This window comes from Notothenia rossii (assembly GCF_949606895.1).
Source record: "Notothenia rossii genome assembly, chromosome: 5".
In the NCBI taxonomy this organism is placed as follows: Eukaryota; Metazoa; Chordata; class Actinopteri; order Perciformes; family Nototheniidae; genus Notothenia; species Notothenia rossii.
Genome location: NC_136903.1, coordinates 34,080,260 through 34,099,671, shown reverse-complemented (window position 1 = coordinate 34,099,671; position 19,412 = coordinate 34,080,260). Strand labels below are relative to the sequence as shown.

The following is a 19,412-nucleotide window of genomic DNA, read 5'->3' as shown; positions in this document are numbered from 1 at the left end:
ATCTAACAACAAACACACATTGTCCAGGTTTGCTGCCTTGGTCGTGTGTATTCATGTGTGTTGTTTTTCTTAGCTGTGGCAGGGGATGATTCCTGGAGGACAATCTAGTGCCGCCACTGAAGAGTAAGTGAAACTCAACTGGTACACTAACGTAGTTATACATTTTAAGCTTTGATATGGATTTATTTTTCTGAAAGATATCTCCTTTATCATTCTCCTCCTTTAGTTACTCATTCATACATATTATCAGTGCTTGAATTGGGCCGGTACTCACCGGTACGCAGTACCGGCACTTCTGATTTTTACCCATGTGGTACCGGCACTTCTTACTGAGTACCGGCAAGGTGCCGGTACTCAGTAAAATGCCGGTGTTACAGTATAAGTTGAGTCATGACAACTGGCGACATTCTATTATTTTCGTCATAGGAATCCGGGGCGTGTACATTGAGGACCCATTGTTGACTTACCAGGAAAGAAACATCGTTTGTCGTTTACGTTCATCTTTTGCTATATCTGCCTTCCTAAGATCACTTTGCTGCACATTCAGTACTCGTATGTGAGGTTGTGGGTGAGAGTCCGATATCGTGACGCTTACAGGGAGGTATCGAACATTACAAAGTAGGTGACTGTGTGGATGCCTGTTCAAAACATTGCAAACTTCAATAAATCATTTAAATTATATATTTGTTTCCGACTTTCATTTGTTCATCGTTCTTAATGTGATGTATAGTAGCTTTGATAGCTGTCCATACCTTCACACAGCCTAAAAGTAAAACACAAGTTGTTTATTCACAGCCCGAACGCTCATCGAGATGACTGGATCAGTCATGACAACTTGTGATCAGCTCCGATTAAATTGTGATATCAATTCTGTAGCTAACCTCCAGGGAGCACGTTTATTTTATGAAATACCTGTATCCCTCTCATCACAACAAGACTCTACACTGTGCAGGAAAAACAATGACATACATGAAAATAACCTTGATGCATGGGAATTAAACACACAAACTAACAGATAAATCATTAGAAGAAGGCAGAGAGGAAGTAAATAACAACAGGAACACGGAAGGCAGACAGAATTGCTTAGACACGGGTGTCACATGAAATTTAAATGTTCTGGAAAGTTCCTTATACAGCTTTAGCCTTTTTTATCTCATGAAGTCCCAAAGTGACACACACTGAACAGTCTGGGGTCATCATGGTCCTTGACATTTGCTTTTGTCTTCCCATAACAACATGTCCAAGATGTCCATGTGTCAGGCTAAAACATGTGACAGAACTAGCTAGATTTGGAAAGGTTTTTTGTTGCTAAAGTTAATATTCAAGCCATTTAAGAATAAAAATGCTTACATGAAATGTCATTTGTTAAACTTTAAGCTGTCTTCGGCTCTTTTCTGCTGACAAATGTAAATGTCCCCTCTGTGGGACGAATAAAGGTATTCTGATTCTGATTACATTTAACCTGTTCCGGAAACATTTCTTGATGAAATTGATATGAAACAAATGCCATAAATATTGCTGTGACACATGGTGTCACATCGGGACTTTAACCCTAAACATTCATAGTAAACCCGGAGTGACATATATGCACAATTAGAAATATGATTATGGTCTGGTCAGTTAATTTAGCTGATTCAATTATATTTAGTTAACATATGCTTTATTCTTCAATTCATAGTATGTTCAAACAAATGCAAACCAAAACATCATCCTTGTTAATTAAGTTATAAATAAGAGTTACTTTACCATTAAAGCCCAGATATTTGACACTAGGGAGGTTACTTGTCAGAAATGTGTCTATTTAGTCTAAATGACGTTCCCCTTCATTTCCCCAAAAGTAGAAATGGGTCGGGGTTCTTATGGGTTAAACGTATAGGCTTAAAGGCATAATAGAACTACCGTATTATATGTATTCAACTTGTGCCCCGCTGGACTTACTTTTCTGTGGTTTACCGTTACTGTGACATATCAGTATAGCCACGGAAGATAGTTTGTGTGTTTAATTCCCATGCATCAAGGTTATTTTCATGTATGTAATTGTTTTTCCTGCACAGTGTAGAGTCTTGTTGTGATGAGAGGGATACAGGTATTTCATAAAATAAACGTGCTCCCTGGAGGTTAGCTACAGAATTGATATCACAATTTAATCGGAGCTGATCACAAGTTGTCATGACTGATCCAGTCATCTCGATGAGCGTTCGGGCTGTGAATAAACAACTTGTGTTTTACTTTTAGGCTGTCTGAAGGTATGGACAGCTATCAAAGCTACTATACATCACATTAAGAACGATGAACAAATGAAAGTCGGACACAAATATATAATTTAAATGATTTATTGAAGTTTGCAATGTTTTGAACAGGCATCCACACAGTCACCTACTTTGTAATGTTCGATACCTCCCTGTAAGCGTCACGATATCGGACTCTCACCCACAACCTCACATACGAGTACTGAATGTGCAGCAAAGTGATCTTAGGAAGGCAGATATAGCAAAAGATGAACGTAAACGACAAACGATGTTTATTTCCTGGTAAGTCAACAATGGGTCCTCAATGTACACGCCCCGGATTCCTATGACGAAAATAATAGAATGTCGCCAGTTGTCATGACTCAACTTATACTGTAACACCGGTACTCAGCCGCCGGCAATATACGTATATTGTAGTGCCGAGAGACGGGAGTCGGAGGCGGGGTATCGAAGGTACAAGCTAGACTTTTATTTAACATCAGAACAACATGTAAACAGCTTTCAGCCCAGGAAGATAAGACCGGGGGAAACAGGAAGTCCGGTCAACTCCCTAATGTCCGTGCGGAACAATACCCCAACCCATAGTTCCGTGGGTGAATAATGTCAATCACCACACAAGCCCCCCCAGAATTCACTCATAGTCAAAACCCTCGCGCCTGGGAGGAAGTACCGCCCGACCCCGGCGCGTACGGACCACAGGGGCTGAGGAGGGCGGGGCCGCAGGCGAGGGCAGGGGCGCCAACGAGGGCGAGGGCATCCCCACAGGGGGTGGGGGGCGGGACATGGGAGGGCGGCCCCGACGTGGGGGCAGAGCCAACTCCAACGGCCTGGAAACGTCCACGTGAGCAGGCTTAATCCGATCAACGGACACAGTCTCAGGCCTGCCACCAACGTCCACCACCAGGCTCTTGTCCCCGTGACGTATGACCCTGAACGGACCGTCGTAAGGGGGGCGCAGGGGACCGCGGTGAGCATCGTGGCGAATAAAAACGAAATCCGCCGACCGTAATCCGGGGGACACCCGGAAAGCTGGGTTGCTGTGCTGCGACGTGGGGACGGGCGTGAATGTCCCGGCGGTCTCCAGCAGGGAGGATCGCTGCCCGGCTGCAGACAAGGGCACAGTGGCGGTGGGAATGAATTCCCCGGGGACCCGTAGCGTCTGGCCATAGACGAGCTCCGCCGACGAGGACTGCAGGTCTTCCTTGGGGGCACACCTGAGGCCGAGCATAACCCACGGGAGCTTATCCACCCAGTTGCCGTCTGTCAATCCGGCACGCAGTGACGCCTTCATGGATCGGTGAAACCGCTCACACAATCCGTTAGCCTGGGGGTGATATGCGGTGGTGCGGTGCAGCTTGACCCCCAAACCCACAGCAACAGCGTTCCACAGCTCCGAGGTGAACTGAGAACCGCGGTCAGAGGAGAGGTCAGACGGGGTCCCGAAGCGCGCCACCCACGTGCCGATGAAAGCGCGGGCGACGTCGGAAGCTGACGTCGAGGTGAGGGGAACGGCCTCGGGCCAGCGGGTCGTCCTGTCCACCATCGTAAACAGGTAGGTGAAACCGTGAGAGGGGGGAAGCGGACCTACGAGGTCGACATTGGCATGGTCAAACCTCCTCTCAGGAACCGCAAACAGTTCAAAAGGGGCCCTAGTATGGCGGTGGACTTTAGCCCGTTGACAAGCCACGCATGCGTCGACCCAGGACTTCACGTCCTTCTTAAGCCCCTGCCACACAAACTTCTGCGACACCAACTTCACGGACGGTTTCCTACCGGGGTGGGAAAGATTGTGAACCGCCTCAAAAACGGGTCGGCGCCAGTCCGTAGGGACTAGCGGTCGAGGCTGGCCCGTGGAGATGTCACACAACAGCTTCGCGCCCGAGTCACCGACCGTGACCTCCTCCAGTCGCAATCCCGTGACCAAGGCCTTGAGGGTCTGGACCCCGTGGTCAGAGGCCTGGTCAGCGCCCATGCGGAGGTAATCGAGGCCCAGCTGCACAGCTCCGATGACCGCTCTGGAGAGGCAGTCCGCGACCACGTTAGCCTTGCCAGCGATGTGTCGTATGTCCGTGGTGTACTCGGAGATGTACGAAAGCTGGCGTTGCTGTCGGGCGGACCACGGCTCGGCCACCTTGGACATGCAGAAAGTAAGTGGCTTGTGATCCACGAACGCCGCAAACTCCCGGCCTTCCAGCAGGAAACGGAAGTGGCGAACAGCCAAATAGAGACCAAGGAGTTCCCTGTCGAAAGCGCTGTACTTGCGCTCCCTGGGAGTCAACTGGCGGCTGAAAAAGGCAAGCGGTTGCCAGGCGCCGTCGACCCATTGTTCATGCACCGCGCCCACAGCGTAGTCAGACGCGTCGGTGGTGATAGCGATGGGGGCCCTGTGTGACGGGTGAGCCAACATGGCGGCTTCGCTCAGCCGTCCAGTCTATGGCCTGGCCGGGGGACTTGTCCTTGAGGGCCTCGTACAGCGGGCGCATGGTGTGGGCCGCCCGGCGGATGAACCGGTGATAAAACGTCACCATCCCGAGGAACTCTCGGAGCGCCCGAGCTGTAGACGGTCGTGGAAAGGCGGACACGGCCTCCACTTTCGATGGGAGGGGGGCGGCGCCATCTTTGCTGATGAGATGCCCGAGGAAGTGGATGGAGGACAACCCGAACTGACACTTTGCCGGGTTGATAATCAGGCCGTGTTGGCTGAGCCTCGCAAAAAGGACACAGAGATGTGCCTGGTGCTCTTCAGAGGAGGAGCTGGCGACAAGGATGTCGTCTAAATAGACGAAAATGAATGGCATGTCTCTGAGCGCCGAATCCATCAGCCGCTGAAAGGACTGAGCTGCGTTCTTAAGTCCAAACGGCATACGCAGGAACTCGAAAAGCCCGAACGGCGTAATCACCGCAGTTTTGGGGACGTCTGAGGGGTGCACCGGAACCTGATGGTAGCCCCGCACCAGATCCACCTTGGAGAAAACCAGCTTGCCCGCCAGGTGTGAAGAGAAGTCCTGGATGTGAGGGACCGGGTAGCGGTCTGGCGTAGTGGCGTCGTTAAGGCGGCGGTAGTCACCACACGGTCGCCAGCCACCGGCTGATTTAGGGACCATGTGGAGCGGCGAAGCCCAAGGGCTGTCCGAGCGGCGGATGATGCCCAGACGCTCCATGCTGTCGAACTCCGACTTGGCGACCGACAGCATGTCAGGGTTGAGCCGCCGGGCCCTAGCATAGACTGGGGGGCCTTCAGTGTCAATGTGGTGCTCTACCCTGTGTTTGGTAGTGGCAGCGGAAAAGGTGGGCTGCGTCAAGTCGGGAAACTCACTGAGAAGGTGCTGGAACTTGTCACCCTGTGAGAGTGAGCTGGAGAGCCCGCTGAATGACGCCTCGCCGCGGGTACATGCGAACGAGGCAAACGTCAGTGCGTCCACCAGGCGGCTGTTCTTGACGTCCACCAGCAGTCCGTGAGCGCACAGGAAGTCTGCGCCAAGGAGGGCGAAGGAGATGTCAGCCGTGATGAAATCCCACTTAAACCGCTGACCCTCGAAACACAGGTCCACTGTCTTTGTGCCATAGGTGCGGATAGGGGTGTCGTTAGCGGACGTCAAAGGTGGGCCGTGGCCCCCACCGGCGGCGTCCTCCACCGTAGCCGGCAGGACGCTCCGCTGGGCTCCTGTGTCACAAAGGAGTCTGCGACCAGAGAGGGTGTCCCTGATGAACAGGAGCCGGTTGGATGTGCCCACGCTCGCGGCCACTACCGAGCGCAGGCCTTGGCGTTTCCCGTTTCCTTGTAGGTGCAGGGGGGACGGCACATCCTCGCTTTCGCCCCATAGCGTGCATGGTACTGACACAGGCCAGGGCTGGAGTCGCTGACGTCGGCCCTGGAGCTTCTGCTAGGTGGCATGCCTCTACCAGGGAAGGAGCCGCTGCGTGTCGGGGCCAGCACCTCAGGGGTAAAACGCTGGGTGGCCAGGAAGAACCGGTCAGCTTCTTCGGCTAAAGCGCGTGGCTCAGTAATAGCCGTGTTAGCGAGCGCTGTCTGAACATGCGGCGGCATGTGCCGAAGAAACAGTTCTATGAACAAAAAATTGGGTTCTTCCGTACCTAGCAGGTTGAGCATCATTTCCATGTGGTCAGAAGGCTTGCTGTCTCCCAGGCTATGAATAGCGAGCAGGCGTCGGGCCCGTTCCAACCGAGACAGCTCGAAAGTCTTTAGCAGGAAAGCCTTGAACGCTGCATATTTATCCTGGGCAGGGGGAGATGTAATAAAGCCCACCGTCCGGGTCGCAGTGGAGCTTCCCAGTGCCGAAACGACGTGGAAATAGCGTGATGCGTCATCAGTTACTCCGCGGAGGGCGAACTGAGCCTCCGCCTGTGCGAACCATGCAGCCGCAGATGTATCCCAAAACTCCGGCAGTTTGAAAAAAACGGCGTTATTTGCCATGCTCGGTTCAGTCTCGGATCCTTCTACGAGACTTATGTCGGGGTCACCAATGTAGTGCCGAGAGACGGGAGTCGGAGGCGGGGTATCGAAGGTACAAGCTAGACTTTTATTTAACATCAGAACAACATGTAAACAGCTTTCAGCCCAGGAAGATAAGACCGGGGGAAACAGGAAGTCCGGTCAACTCCCTAATGTCCGTGCGGAACAATACCCCAACCCATAGTTCCGTGGGTGAATAATGTCAATCACCACAATATATTGTAAACGCAACGCAGGGCAAATGTGGGTCTGACACTGCCTCACAGAGGGTGACTGGCTGTCTACATGACGTGGCCTGCCGACATTGCCACTTTCATACAGATCATACTAATGCCCTGGATTGGTCTCTGTGTGTCATTCAAGCTCGGGAGGGTGTGTGTTGGTGTATGTGTGGCGCGAGCGAGCGAGAAAGCGCGTGCACCGGTTACGTGTATTGTTGTTAGCATCTGGTGCTAGCTAGCTGCGCTAACGGATATAAGGAGCTATTAAACAACAAGGTGGAGGGAGAGTCCTTTGCTGTCAGACTGAGAGGCTGATAACTACAGCTCTGGTGAGGTAAATTACTCTCTTGAGTCTTTAGATAGTTAACTTAGTTTAAGTTATCTCAGTGGGTCTCAAACGGTTCGGTCACCATTTATGTAAACACATATTTCCATTTGAGGGGGTAGTGATTAGTAAAATATGCATGAATAATACAAACAAAATGTTAACTAGGTGAAAAAAGGTAAGATAAACTTGTTGAGAGCTAAAACTAGTCTTTGCTAAAACTGAGTCGTTGCCTCAAAGAGGAGCAGGGGGAGAGGAGGGAGACAGGAGAGGCCGATTCAGGAGCCCAGACACACTCACAACTATAAATGAACCAAAAACAAATAAATAAACAAGTTTCAATGTTTTTTCATATTGGATATTGTATGTTATTGGTTATGGCCATGTACTTATGATTTTATGATTATTTAAATGTATACATTTTTGTTTCATATGGGTGTAGTCTCTTTATTTCCCCCTCAAAATGCACCAGATTGATGCATTTAAGTCCAACATTTAAAAGAAAATCTTACCGGGGGAGCATGCCCCCGGACCCCCCTATAGGATTTGAGGCCCGGCCCCACTGTTCCCAAATAGATTTGCAATTTTTTTTAAATAGTAACCCATCTCGATATGTTTCTTTTTGCGTAGTAAATTTAAACTAGAGGGCTATCACTTTGTGCAGCAACGCTATTGACAAATAAATCCAGCAAAATGGCACAAAAAACTGGTAGTGGCCTCAGGGACGAGGAGTCATTTAACCAGCCAGTAGGAGTCAAGCTTTACTTTCTTTTATATCCATAAAGAAAAAGTAAATCTGTTTACAGTTGTTTCATTATGGATGTTGAGAGGTATCCATATATCTCTTCATTTTGCTCTCAAAGTGCACCAGATTGATGCATCTAACTTCAATATTTTAAAAAAAATGTTCCCGGGGGAGCATGCCCCCGGACTCCCCTAGACTAGAGGGTGTCAGGTCCACTCCCCACTTATAAAAATAGCACTTTACCACTGCACCCCCTCTAATCTCAGATGCACCCTGAGTCATTTTGTTTAAGTACAGTGAGCCTTTCTAAAATATACAGTAAAGAGACAAACCCACCAGCATTATAGGATATACTATGACTTTGTGCCAAATACTTGTTGCTGATTTAGAGTACTGGCACCTTTTTTATTCCAATTCAAGCACTGCATATTATACAATGTACACCACTAGGCTGTCTCTTTGCATCCATACTGCTTTTCATATTTCTTACATTAGTGTATGTTCACATGGCTAGTGACTAGTGGGGACCATTGTGATAGAAGTTCAAACCCTTTTCCTTTCATTGCCAGCTGCCATTAAATGTGATGGTGATGATGATAATGGTAGTACAGTAAATGGGGCTTGTATAGCTTTTACTGAACCAAGAGACACTCTTGACTTCTGTGCTCCTGCTACAGAATTCCTTGCTGTATAATCTAGATACGTGAATGACCTACAATGCTGTCTCTTCTTGTTTCTCATATCTGTCTTTGACTCTCTCAGTATTAAGCCATTCTCTCAGCAAGCCTACTCTGTGCAGACAGCGGGGATCACCACAATCTCAGGTGAGAGAAACCACTGTGCAATTATATCCTTTCTGTAAAGCAAACAGGCAGTCCTGCGTCCCTCCATTTAGGGCCCTGGCTCTCTACAGGGTGCTCTCTACAAGAGGTCAAACGAAAAAAAGGTGTCAATCTTACTTTTCTTGGAATTGAGATCCAGAAAACTTCCTGCAATTGCTGATTATAGTTATAGGTTTTGTCAAAATGTACTGTATGTTACAGAGATTGGAACTTAAAATTAACATAAATTTTCCTTAGGGAATAAACATATACTGTATATCCTTGGCTTTACTTTTAAAAATGTTTAAACAAGACATTTTTTGTTTTGTTAAAGCACCCCGACATTATTGTGAAAGGTTGGTTTGGTTTGAAATGGTGGTACTTTAATATGCTGTCATTTGATTATATGCCTATCATTTCACTACAATGCAACACAGGCAACAAGCACTGGGATAGGTATTGATTTTTTCCCATATATAATTAAGATCTTCGTACCATGACTCCATAAATTACCTAGTGATATACGGAGTGCTAGAATTGACTACAACTTGACCCTTTAGGGAGAATATCCCCCTTACTTCTGTTATTTAGGAGGACCATTGTGCAGGAGCCGCTAATGACTCAGCGTGTGTTGATATAAGATAAAACATTTGTAACACCTAGTAGGAAAAATCTGAGCAGGCTAGTCTTAACAAGTTAGCTATTTCTAGAAGAAAAACTTTAGCAGGCTAGTCTAAATCAGTTGGATAATTCTAGCAAGAAGATGTGTGCAGACTAGTCTGAAATAGTAAGCTAATTGTAGTGGGAAACTGTTAGAAGGCTAAACTAGCTAGGTATTCTAATGCTAAAATAACAGGCTAACTAGCTTTTACACTACGCAATGAATATTGTTAGCATACCTTTGTAGCCTCAACTAATAACAGTGATGATGAATGTTTTTCATACTGTAGACAAACTGCTTACAGTTTTAAGTTAATAGCCAGTGCTCTCTGGGAAATACAAAAATGTCTTATATAAAAAAAATTCAAAGGCTGAAGAGTTTTACAGCTTGTATATAACACCAGAGAGGGTCAGATGATTGTGTCTGAAAGCAAGTGAACCACTCCCTACAAACTGTATCCCTCTAGCTTTTGGGTTAGTGTTTTAACAACAACAAAAAACAGCTTTAGTATCGAAGCAGTTAAAAAATCTCAAACAAAAGTGAGGAGAATTACAATTTAAGTTTGATTTTGTTTAGTTTAGGGCTTTTTCAGGGAGTTTAGATTGGCTCATATTGCGCAAACTGCCCCTTTTCCCCCCTAAGGCTAATCCAGTCATGTGACAAACTACACTGTGGTTCAGCAAAAGCTACATCTTAAAGCAACATTTTACTTGACTCCCCTTAATTGCTGATATTTCCCCAAACATGTTTAACAACTCATTGAGGTCACAGAGTTCTACATTTTACTCAAAATGATGGCAGCCGTCAAAAGCGAGAGGCTTTTTAAAATCTGGTCACCTTACCTTTTACATCTACTTTTGTTAACTGCCTTTCAGTCCTTCACCTCAGTCAGGCTTACATTTTACACGATTGAAGCAAATAATAATGCTTGAATAACCCTGTTAAATGGCATGATTGTACATGATGGTGGTGATGAAGTGCTTTTAACCAGACTGTGTGTGTGTGTGTGTGTGTGTGTGTGTGTGTGTGTGTGTGTGTGTGTGTGTGTGTGTGTGTGTGTGTGTGTGTGTGTGTGTGTGTGTGTGTGTGTGTGTGTGTGTGTTGTCTAGGCTACGAGCCTCCTGCTGCAGCCCAAACACACAGAGAGCCAGCGTGGCATGGTCGCTCCATCGGCACCACCAAACTACGTCTGGTAGAGTTTTCATCTTTCCTGGAGACACAGAGGGACCAGGAGGCAGTGAGTACAACACACACACATGCACACACACCCACGGTCTGCAATAAGCTCTCCCTATTGTCCCATAAACAGAGATGACAGATAACCCCACAGCAGAGAACCGCGTTAAAGCCCTTTGTAGTATCCTAGTATGAATAACCTTTGTAAAGCTCTATCTCTGTGTCTGCTCACTCTATCCGTCATCCTGTCACACTGTGGACTCACTGTCATTATTCTACCTTGGGCTCACAGACAGCTGGCATTCATCTTGTTACAACTGTTTGGACAGTTACAAACCTCAAACGGTTCTATGTTGACTTTAAAAATAGACTCTGTTGCCAATAGGGGTCATGTTTCATGGATATTTTACATTGTAAATAAAGAGTCATTTGGCAATACAATTTATATAGCATTTATGATACACAAAGATAAAGATGAGCACAGAGAGCACAGAACTCCACAAAGGCCAATGATGCCTTCAAATGGTCCTCGGATGGCCCCATTTCCAGAGTTGGGAAGTTGTTCTTCTTACTTTTTGCGTGTTTAAGAGCTTTAAATCCTGATGTCGTACATGGACGCAACACATAACATTCTAGTTCAAAACCACACTAGAGTGTTAAGGCGTTAACTTGCTGTTTTCTGAATTTATTGTTTATTGAGTTTACCTGCATTTTCTTGGTCAGGAACGACCATTCAGTTATTAATCCTACACCACATGAATGCAGCACAAATGTCCAACCATTCGTTCAGCGATAACTCCCTAATATCCTGTGATTATTTTTATGAACATTTACCGATTGTAATGAACTTTTCTTGGATCTTGCTCCGTCTTTGCTGATGTTATTACAAGCTGCAACTGACACAAATATGGCGGCGCTAGGATACAGTGACAGTCACTTGGTCCCCATGAATCTCCTAATATTATTGTCAGTGAAACATAACTTGTGTATTCACAACATTTTTAGGATCCGCTTTTAAATTGAGTAGGTCCTTCCTTGGTCTGTGCTAGACCCTTCAACATTTAATATCAAAACAGCCAATAGTTTTTCACTATTCCTGCTCGCAAACAAACTGTGCCAAACAGTCTCTTTGGCAGTGGTATAATGAAGTAGCTTGTTGCTTGTAAGAAGCTTAAGTAATACATTATAATGGTACGATTTTATTTGACTTTAAACGTCTAGTCATCCAAGTTTGAACTGTGGCCTGTTGCTCTTTAAAATGGAACTATTTTAAATTGTATTTTTTATCATGAAAGTAATACATAGGTGTGCTTTAAACCTTAGTCTACATTTTGCTCCCTAGTTTAAGTTTCTTTGTAGAGGTTTCTTGAAAACCTACAGTTATGGAAACATTCACTGTTTCTCACACCATTATATTATATATAATATGTTTGATTTACATTGCTTACATCAATGTTTACAAATCAGCTGTCTTCTTCCTTGCTATCTTGGTGCATTACTTTTTTATGCAGGAATCTGTTTCAGTTTCACCATGTATGCTTGTGATTGTCAAAGCTCCATGGGACACCTTTCATTTGTGAGATGTGGGGAGGGACAGCTATGTCGACCTGTCTCCCGTTGACTCCCGTTAACTTTTTTTTCCTCAACAATCATAAGACGATACAACACAGTCCTACATTTAAGACAAAACCTATTAAAGAAACAGAAATAAAACCACACCCACACACAAAAAAATCTAGCAGGAGTAGATAATCTCTCCTATGACAAAATGGACATCAGTTTCTCAATAATCTTTTAAAAATATATATTTTTTTGTTTTGTTTTCTGTAATATCGTTAGGCGCACAGTATACAATGCAATTTGAATGGCGTGTCTGCATACATAATTAGAGTCTAATCCCAAAATTAAGATGATATGGATTTAGAGGCGCATGTTCCCCATAATGCATGGGAAATATCTGTTTAAGACTGTCAAATCTCATGAATTAAGGGCTTTTTGTTCAAATAAAATTGGTTGACACATTTATCCAAATGAAGCCCATTCTACACAAAATACTATGTTGTTTCTGTCTTTCTTTTGCGGCTTTCTGTCCCATATTGAGATCAGCTGTTTTTTATCAACCCATTTTCCGCCTCAATCCTTGGCTAATTCAAAGTTATCCTCCCCCCAGTATAACAAGCACCTGTTTGTGAACATCAGCCAGAACAACCCGAGTTACAGCGACCCCATGCTGGAGTGTGTGGACATCAGACAGATCTACGACAAGTTCCCCGAGAAGAAAGGGGGCCTGAAAGAGCTGTTCGCCAAGGGCCCGCAAAACGCTTTCTACCTGATCAAGTTCTGGGTGAGCAGACAAACACTTACCTACTTCCTGTTCATGCAAGAGTTTTCTTTCATTTCAATCCCATTTTATATTCATTTGACATCATTGAGGCCTCAGAGACATTGGCAGAGACTTTATCTCTGTGTGTGTGTGTGTGTGTGTGTGTGTGTGTGTGTGTGTGTGTGTGTGTGTGTGTGTGTGTGTGTGTGTGTGTGTGTGTGTGTGTGTGTGTGTGTGTGTGTGTGTGTGTGTGTGTGTGCAGTTTGTATTTGTGGGTGCCGTGTGTGTGTTTGTTCTGTCTTCCCACCTGGGATATGGAGGTGGTGGGTTGATGAAAGCACAGTCGCTTTGTTTGAACACCTGCTCACCTCCTGACTCACAGGTAGCTCTCTGTCTCCACCTGTGTGTGTGTTTGTGTGTGTGTGTGCGCGCGTGCGTACGTGCGTGTCTTTATCTGTCTCTCCCTTACGAGTCAAGGACTTTAGAAAATATCCCTGCAACAGAATTCATCCCATGTTTGTCTATTCACAAATAATGTAATATTATTATATAAAGTAATATTCACATTTTATGAAACTCGAACAAATCTAGTAGTCTCTAAAGACTTTATAACTTTTTCCACGGTTGACGTGAAAAGACAGAATTGATTATGATCTGCCTGTCTGGTAGGTCTGAGACTTCCTACCTCAAGGAGCTAGTTTTGTATGTCTCACATTTCGTCCATGTTTTTGATCTTTTGGATTATACAGTGAAAGTAGAGGTAGATTTACAAATAAAATAAACAGTTATTTTTAAATAACTGCTTCCTGGTATCAGACAAAAATATATTTTTCAGAGGACTCATCCTGCTGGAGACAAGGGTTTTTTATTAAATGCCAATTTTGCCAATTATTACCAGATCTTTTGAAACTGCGATATTATTCTTTTTAAATTAAATAAATATGGTCATAGAGAGAGTAATGGATATTTAGATTTAATTGAAGTGTACTTTAGCTAGGCCTACTAATACTACTACCAAAAATGACTTTTTTTAAATGTATATATTTGTTTGAAAAAAGAAGAGAACTGAAAACACTCTTTATTTCATTATGAAATACATTTATGCAATGGAAATTATTACCCTTTCTTCTACGCTCCATGAAAACAGATTTCCGTAATATTGGGCTAACTGGGGACAATACTTTAGTCGCATGAATGCAATCATCAGAAGTAAATAGCTAATGTGAATGTAAGGCTATAAACAAACTACTCTAAAGGCCTCACGTCCCCAGCGCTTAGCTAAAGGCGGCTAACGTTCAGCGGGATGACGGGTAGTAGTCTCCTTCAATCACTTGTTAGCAATTACCTTTTTAAAGACACATAGACACTTCGTAATAGTATTTATTTAGCTTTTTACTGACATATCCCTTTCTTGTATAACAAAATGTGAAAATCTGTTTAGCTTCTATTAACCACAGATTTTATTTCAGGCATCAAACCAAAAACTAATAAAAAAGGGTTGAACAAAAATGCTCAGAAATAATCAAATGCTGACTCATTTTATTGTAGCTCACGTTGCAGCAGACAAATGCATGGTTTGAACAAATTCCTTTCACCTTTACACGTGTGTTTTTGCTTAGATAAGACGACACCACAGAGTCTTTGAAGGATATCACCTTTTGCTAAAGCCCCATGCATACCGCTTTAGTGCAGAAATCCAAAGCTTGACAGGCTTGCTGTGGCTAGTTACGGTTGCTAAGCTATCATGGGACAATCCCTTTTGGGGGCGGGGTTTAACAAAGGGTTAATTATCAGGGCGCTGGACAGTGTGAATGAAGCTGTGAGGTTGTCAGCAGTAAAATCATGCAGGGGAGGACAGAAGCCTGCAGGCCAGTGAAGTGGGTTCACTATACGATGAAGAAGAGATGAGACGTGCTTGTAGCATGACAACAAACAAAGAGAGAGTGTGTGTGTGTGTGTGTGTGTGTGTGTGTGTGTGTGTGTGTGTGTGTGTGTGTGTGTGTGTGTGTGTGTGTGTGTGTGTGTGTGTGTGTGTGTGTCTGAATTTAATTAAAAAGCTCTCTGATCTACCACAATGGAGCATGTTTTCTGATAATATGCAGCTGCTTTATTGAGCATATATGTTGGTGTGTGTGAGTATGAGTGAATGGATGTGCAAGGGCTTGACTTAATATATGGAGTGTGTGTTTATTCTCAGCCCTGAGACACATGTTGCTCCTTATAGAACTCATTACAAACGGTACAAACCCTTCTCCATGTCTCTCAGCCTGTAATCCAGGTGCAACATGTTCTCAATGATTGAACATTTTAAATGACACATAGTTCAACGGGAACCATTTCTACCCTGTTGCATCTTCCAGTACAGTGAATAATTGCAAAGGTTCCATAGGGGGCCTTATTTTGAAATGTTGTGGTGTTCCCTTTCCTGTAGTGTTCCTGTAATATGTAGATTTGGATGAACCAACCTTTAAAATATTTCAGGTGAAAATAGTTTAAAAAAAGAAAAGTAAATGCATATTATATCTGATTTTAAATTGACAATGACAATATATGTATAGCATGAGAAATATGAGTGTGGGCCCAGGTTTTAGAACAGGACAGAGGGCACTTGGTTCTACTTTGCTCTCATGTTTCTGTGGATTGATTAGACTGTTTGGTAATAAACGTTGACATGTTACACTGTCGTTAATGGTGTACTTTTTAACATTTATTTCTGTGTTGTTGTCAGGCGGACCTGAGTTCTAATGTGCAGGACGACCCGGCAGCGTTCTATGGAGTCACCAGCCAATACGAGAGCTCGGAGAACATGACCATCACCTGCTCCACCAAGGTCTGCTCCTTCGGCAAGCAGGTGGTCGAGAAGGTTGAGGTGAGGAGGAATTCAAATGATTGTGGTCAGAGGGGTGAAAAGTATTTAGAAATACTGTATGAGATTGTTTCAGACTTACAGATGCATAAACAACATGCCTTTTGGTATTGAGATATTTCAGGAAACAAGTGCACAGAGTTGTGATAAACATGGCATGACGCACTCCAAAAACGTTATAAGATCCCGAATAGCAGCTTTCTCCCTGGTAAATAAAAAATATTTAACAACTTTGTACCACAGCCTTTCAGTTCAAATTTCTAATGATAAATCCTAATGACATTAAATAAACCTTTATGACATCATTACTATTACTGTGTGAGGTGACACAGTATTCCACAGCCACATGAGACATTATAATAGATTTTCTTATAGGATTGGCTAATAACTAGTAAACCTATTCATATGTGTACAAAATGGTGTACTTCTTCTTAACTATCTAATTTCTTTCTTTCTCTCTTAGACGGAGTACGCACGGTTTGAAAATGGCCGCTTCATTTACAGAATCAGCCGCTCTCCGATGTGTGAATACATGATCAACTTCATCCACAAGCTCAAACACCTTCCTGAGAAATACATGATGAACAGCGTGCTGGAGAACTTTACTATTCTGCTGGTGAGGACTTCTGTCAGTCTCAATTTGCTATTTGAAGTGCATCCTAATCCAAAGTATGGCCAAATGCAATGCACTCTGAGCAACTGGATATTGTTGTTAGAAGTGTACGCGTGGAACACTGTATCCTTAGTTTATGATATTCAACGATTACATATTAGCTTAACAACGGAAGTTGCGCGACCAGCGTTATAAAAATCAAAGTTATACATGTGGGTCTTATCATAGCCTATTTAATAAACACACCACTGTAAGACATGCAATGTATTAAGGGAAGTCTTTAAAATAGGGACACAGCATGTCTGTCTATGAACGTTATATGGCGCATATTAAGTATATTGAGTGAATAATTAAAGTTTATATGTTGTTGTTGCTTTTTTACTGTATGCAACCTATAAATGCATATTTAAAAAAGTTTAATATTCTTTCCCCTCTCTGTTTGTCTGTGTGTCCAGGTTGTGAGCAACAGAGACACTCAGGAGACCTTGCTGTGTATGGCGTGTGTGTTTGAGGTGTCTAACAGTGAGCACGGAGCTCAGCACCACATCTATCGACTCGTCAAGGACTAACACACACACACACACTTATCAAACACACACACATAAGGCCTTTTGCTTGGTGATTAATGGTGACATTGGAGGTAAAATGTCAAAAAACTGAATTCTACAAAAGTGTCTTTCAGCCAAACTACTCGACCTAGTGAGAACGGAAGTGGCTTCATTTTACTGCAAAACATCACAATAATAATTGGTTATTTTTTGTATTATTAAAATCAGCTATAAAGCAGTTTGCTTCAGGATCCTCCATTTCAACTCAACAATATTCACTCCAACCTCTATATCAGATGGTAATTAGCTGTAAAAAAAAATACATTGATTATTAAAAAAGCACAATGAATCACATCAAAACGGGGTGGTTTCCCCAAAAACATTCAGAATCTGATATCACAGAGAGATGTCTCCTCCTAATTAGTTTCTTCCCTTTTTTTCCCAATACATTTGTATTTTGCTGTTCTGTAGATGGAAATGAAAGTGTTATTTCTGTCAAGTGCTTCTGGGAAATTCCACCCTGGGAAAATCAATTAAATTCCCTCCTCCCTGTGACAAAAGAGTGTGTGTTATCTGCCAATATACTGACGGACACTGAAGGTCAGACCCTGTGTATCATCAATAACAAGAAAATAAAATAACTATTGCATTATGCATCACATAGTAAACTATAGAGTTGGTTTTGTACATATATCCACTGCAAATTGTGTGAGCTAGATTCTTGCACATAAAAGAGGTTTGTTCCCAAAGAAAATAATTTTTTTAACTTTTTGTATGTTTTCTTAAAAAAAAAACACAAAAAAAGAATAGCTTCTGAACTTTGGGAAATTGTTTATTGATAGTAGCATATAGACTATATTTTAATTCCAGGAAAACTATCTAAAATGTATGTTAATAAGAAAGTATAAATGACATTTAATCATTCAGGTACCTGTTTGTGCAACAAGCGACTCTTCATTAAGATTGAAGAAAAACATGTTAAAGATACAATCCTTAAGCTTTCAGCCCTGGCTCTTTTGGCAGCTATTGACAAATAATAAGATCATTTTAATATATTGAATGGTTATTGTTAAAACAAATGCAGACCAAACTGGGTCAGATTTCTGTACAATCTTAAGGATCATAACTTTACATTTTAAATAGGTTGTGGTCAATCAATTGGGAAGCACTGTGACTCTTTAAAACTATACAACGTCCTTCATAATGTTCAAGGGAAGAAACATTCCAAACTGTTAAAAATAACCTATGCTTTTAAAAAAAATCAGGTTTCACTTAGTTAATTTATCTTAGTTTAATAAGCTTAGTTCAGTATTCTTGCACCAGCTAACTTAAGCTGACAGATGTGTTTAAACCTGAAATGTTCTTACGTCTTACAGATTTGAATTGCCCTGACTGGAAGCCATGGTGCAGTGCTTCATTTTAGGAAAGTGGTTGAAGACACAGTTCCCTAAATAAAAGTTAAACTTTGTTTTTTCAGGTATTTAATGAATATACGACTTTACTAGTGTCCAAGAGTAGCCTCTGTTAATTTTAGGGTCAATTGACCAGTGTGTAAGGATTTTCTACCATAAAAGATAGCTTTGCTAGCTAGCTAGCTAGCTAACAGCACACATTTTCACGTCCAATGAGTGCATAGCAAACTATAAGCCATGGCATGGTTTTTCATTTTGAGAGAAAGTGGGTGAAGACACATTTCCCTTTAATCAGTCCAGGACTTGTTTCTTCCAGTTTTATGATAGTATGTCAGAATTAAAGTCATTTATAAATCAAAAACCAAAAACTGTTGATTAAGTGTACTGTAGCAGGTGATGAGAAGTGGTTTGTTTGTGTCATGCCCAGCAGCATGAAGTGCCTTTGGTTGGGAACAGCAGTAGACATTTCTAATCTGTTTCATGAAAAATAATCTGGTCGTAAATGTGTGTATAGAAAGGCATTTGAGCTAATATAAATGCATAATTACGTTTATCATGCTCCAGCTTTCAGCGTCTGAGGGCTAAATATCCAAATTCCATATTTAATGGCTGTTTCTTGTTGTAATTTGTTCACAGTGAGCCTTTCTAAAGTATGTTATTTGTTCCCAAATGTTAATGAGACATGTTCTTGTTTGCTTCTTTTAACGGCACTATTTACATGTATTTGCATTTGTGTATTACATGGTGGTTCATGTTGAAACAGCTTGCAGATTGTCTGGTGCCTCATTTATAAAATACAAATTGGACTTGTTACTAAGAGAGAATGCCAATTCTATTTTTATCTTTATATCGCGGCTGTAAAGTTATTTAAAAAATCCTGAAGGGTTGGGATTGGGGTTACGACATACCGAAGAACCATGTATACCAGCATGCTGTGTTCAACCATGGAGAATACAGTATGCTGATTAAAACTATGTC

The 19,412-nt window shown here is 43.0% G+C and overlaps 1 protein-coding gene across 2 annotated transcripts in view; it reads left to right on the top strand.

Annotated features, from left to right (window-relative positions):
- LOC307041714 (transcriptional enhancer factor TEF-1-like) overlaps positions 1-17,873 on the top strand; it is a 61,626-nt gene extending 43,753 nt beyond the window's left edge. For both annotated transcript variants that reach the window (XM_079685201.1, XM_079685200.1), the window contains 7 exons: positions 74-123; positions 8,777-8,838; positions 10,606-10,733; positions 12,843-13,016; positions 15,724-15,864; positions 16,325-16,477; positions 16,930-17,873. In XM_079685201.1, the coding sequence (XP_079541327.1) occupies positions 74-123; positions 8,777-8,838; positions 10,606-10,733; positions 12,843-13,016; positions 15,724-15,864; positions 16,325-16,477; positions 16,930-17,043 (822 nt within the window). In that variant the 3' untranslated portion in view covers positions 17,044-17,873. The remainder of the gene's footprint in view (positions 1-73; positions 124-8,776; positions 8,839-10,605; positions 10,734-12,842; positions 13,017-15,723; positions 15,865-16,324; positions 16,478-16,929) is intronic.
- The last annotated feature ends 1,539 nt before the right edge of the window (positions 17,874-19,412 follow it).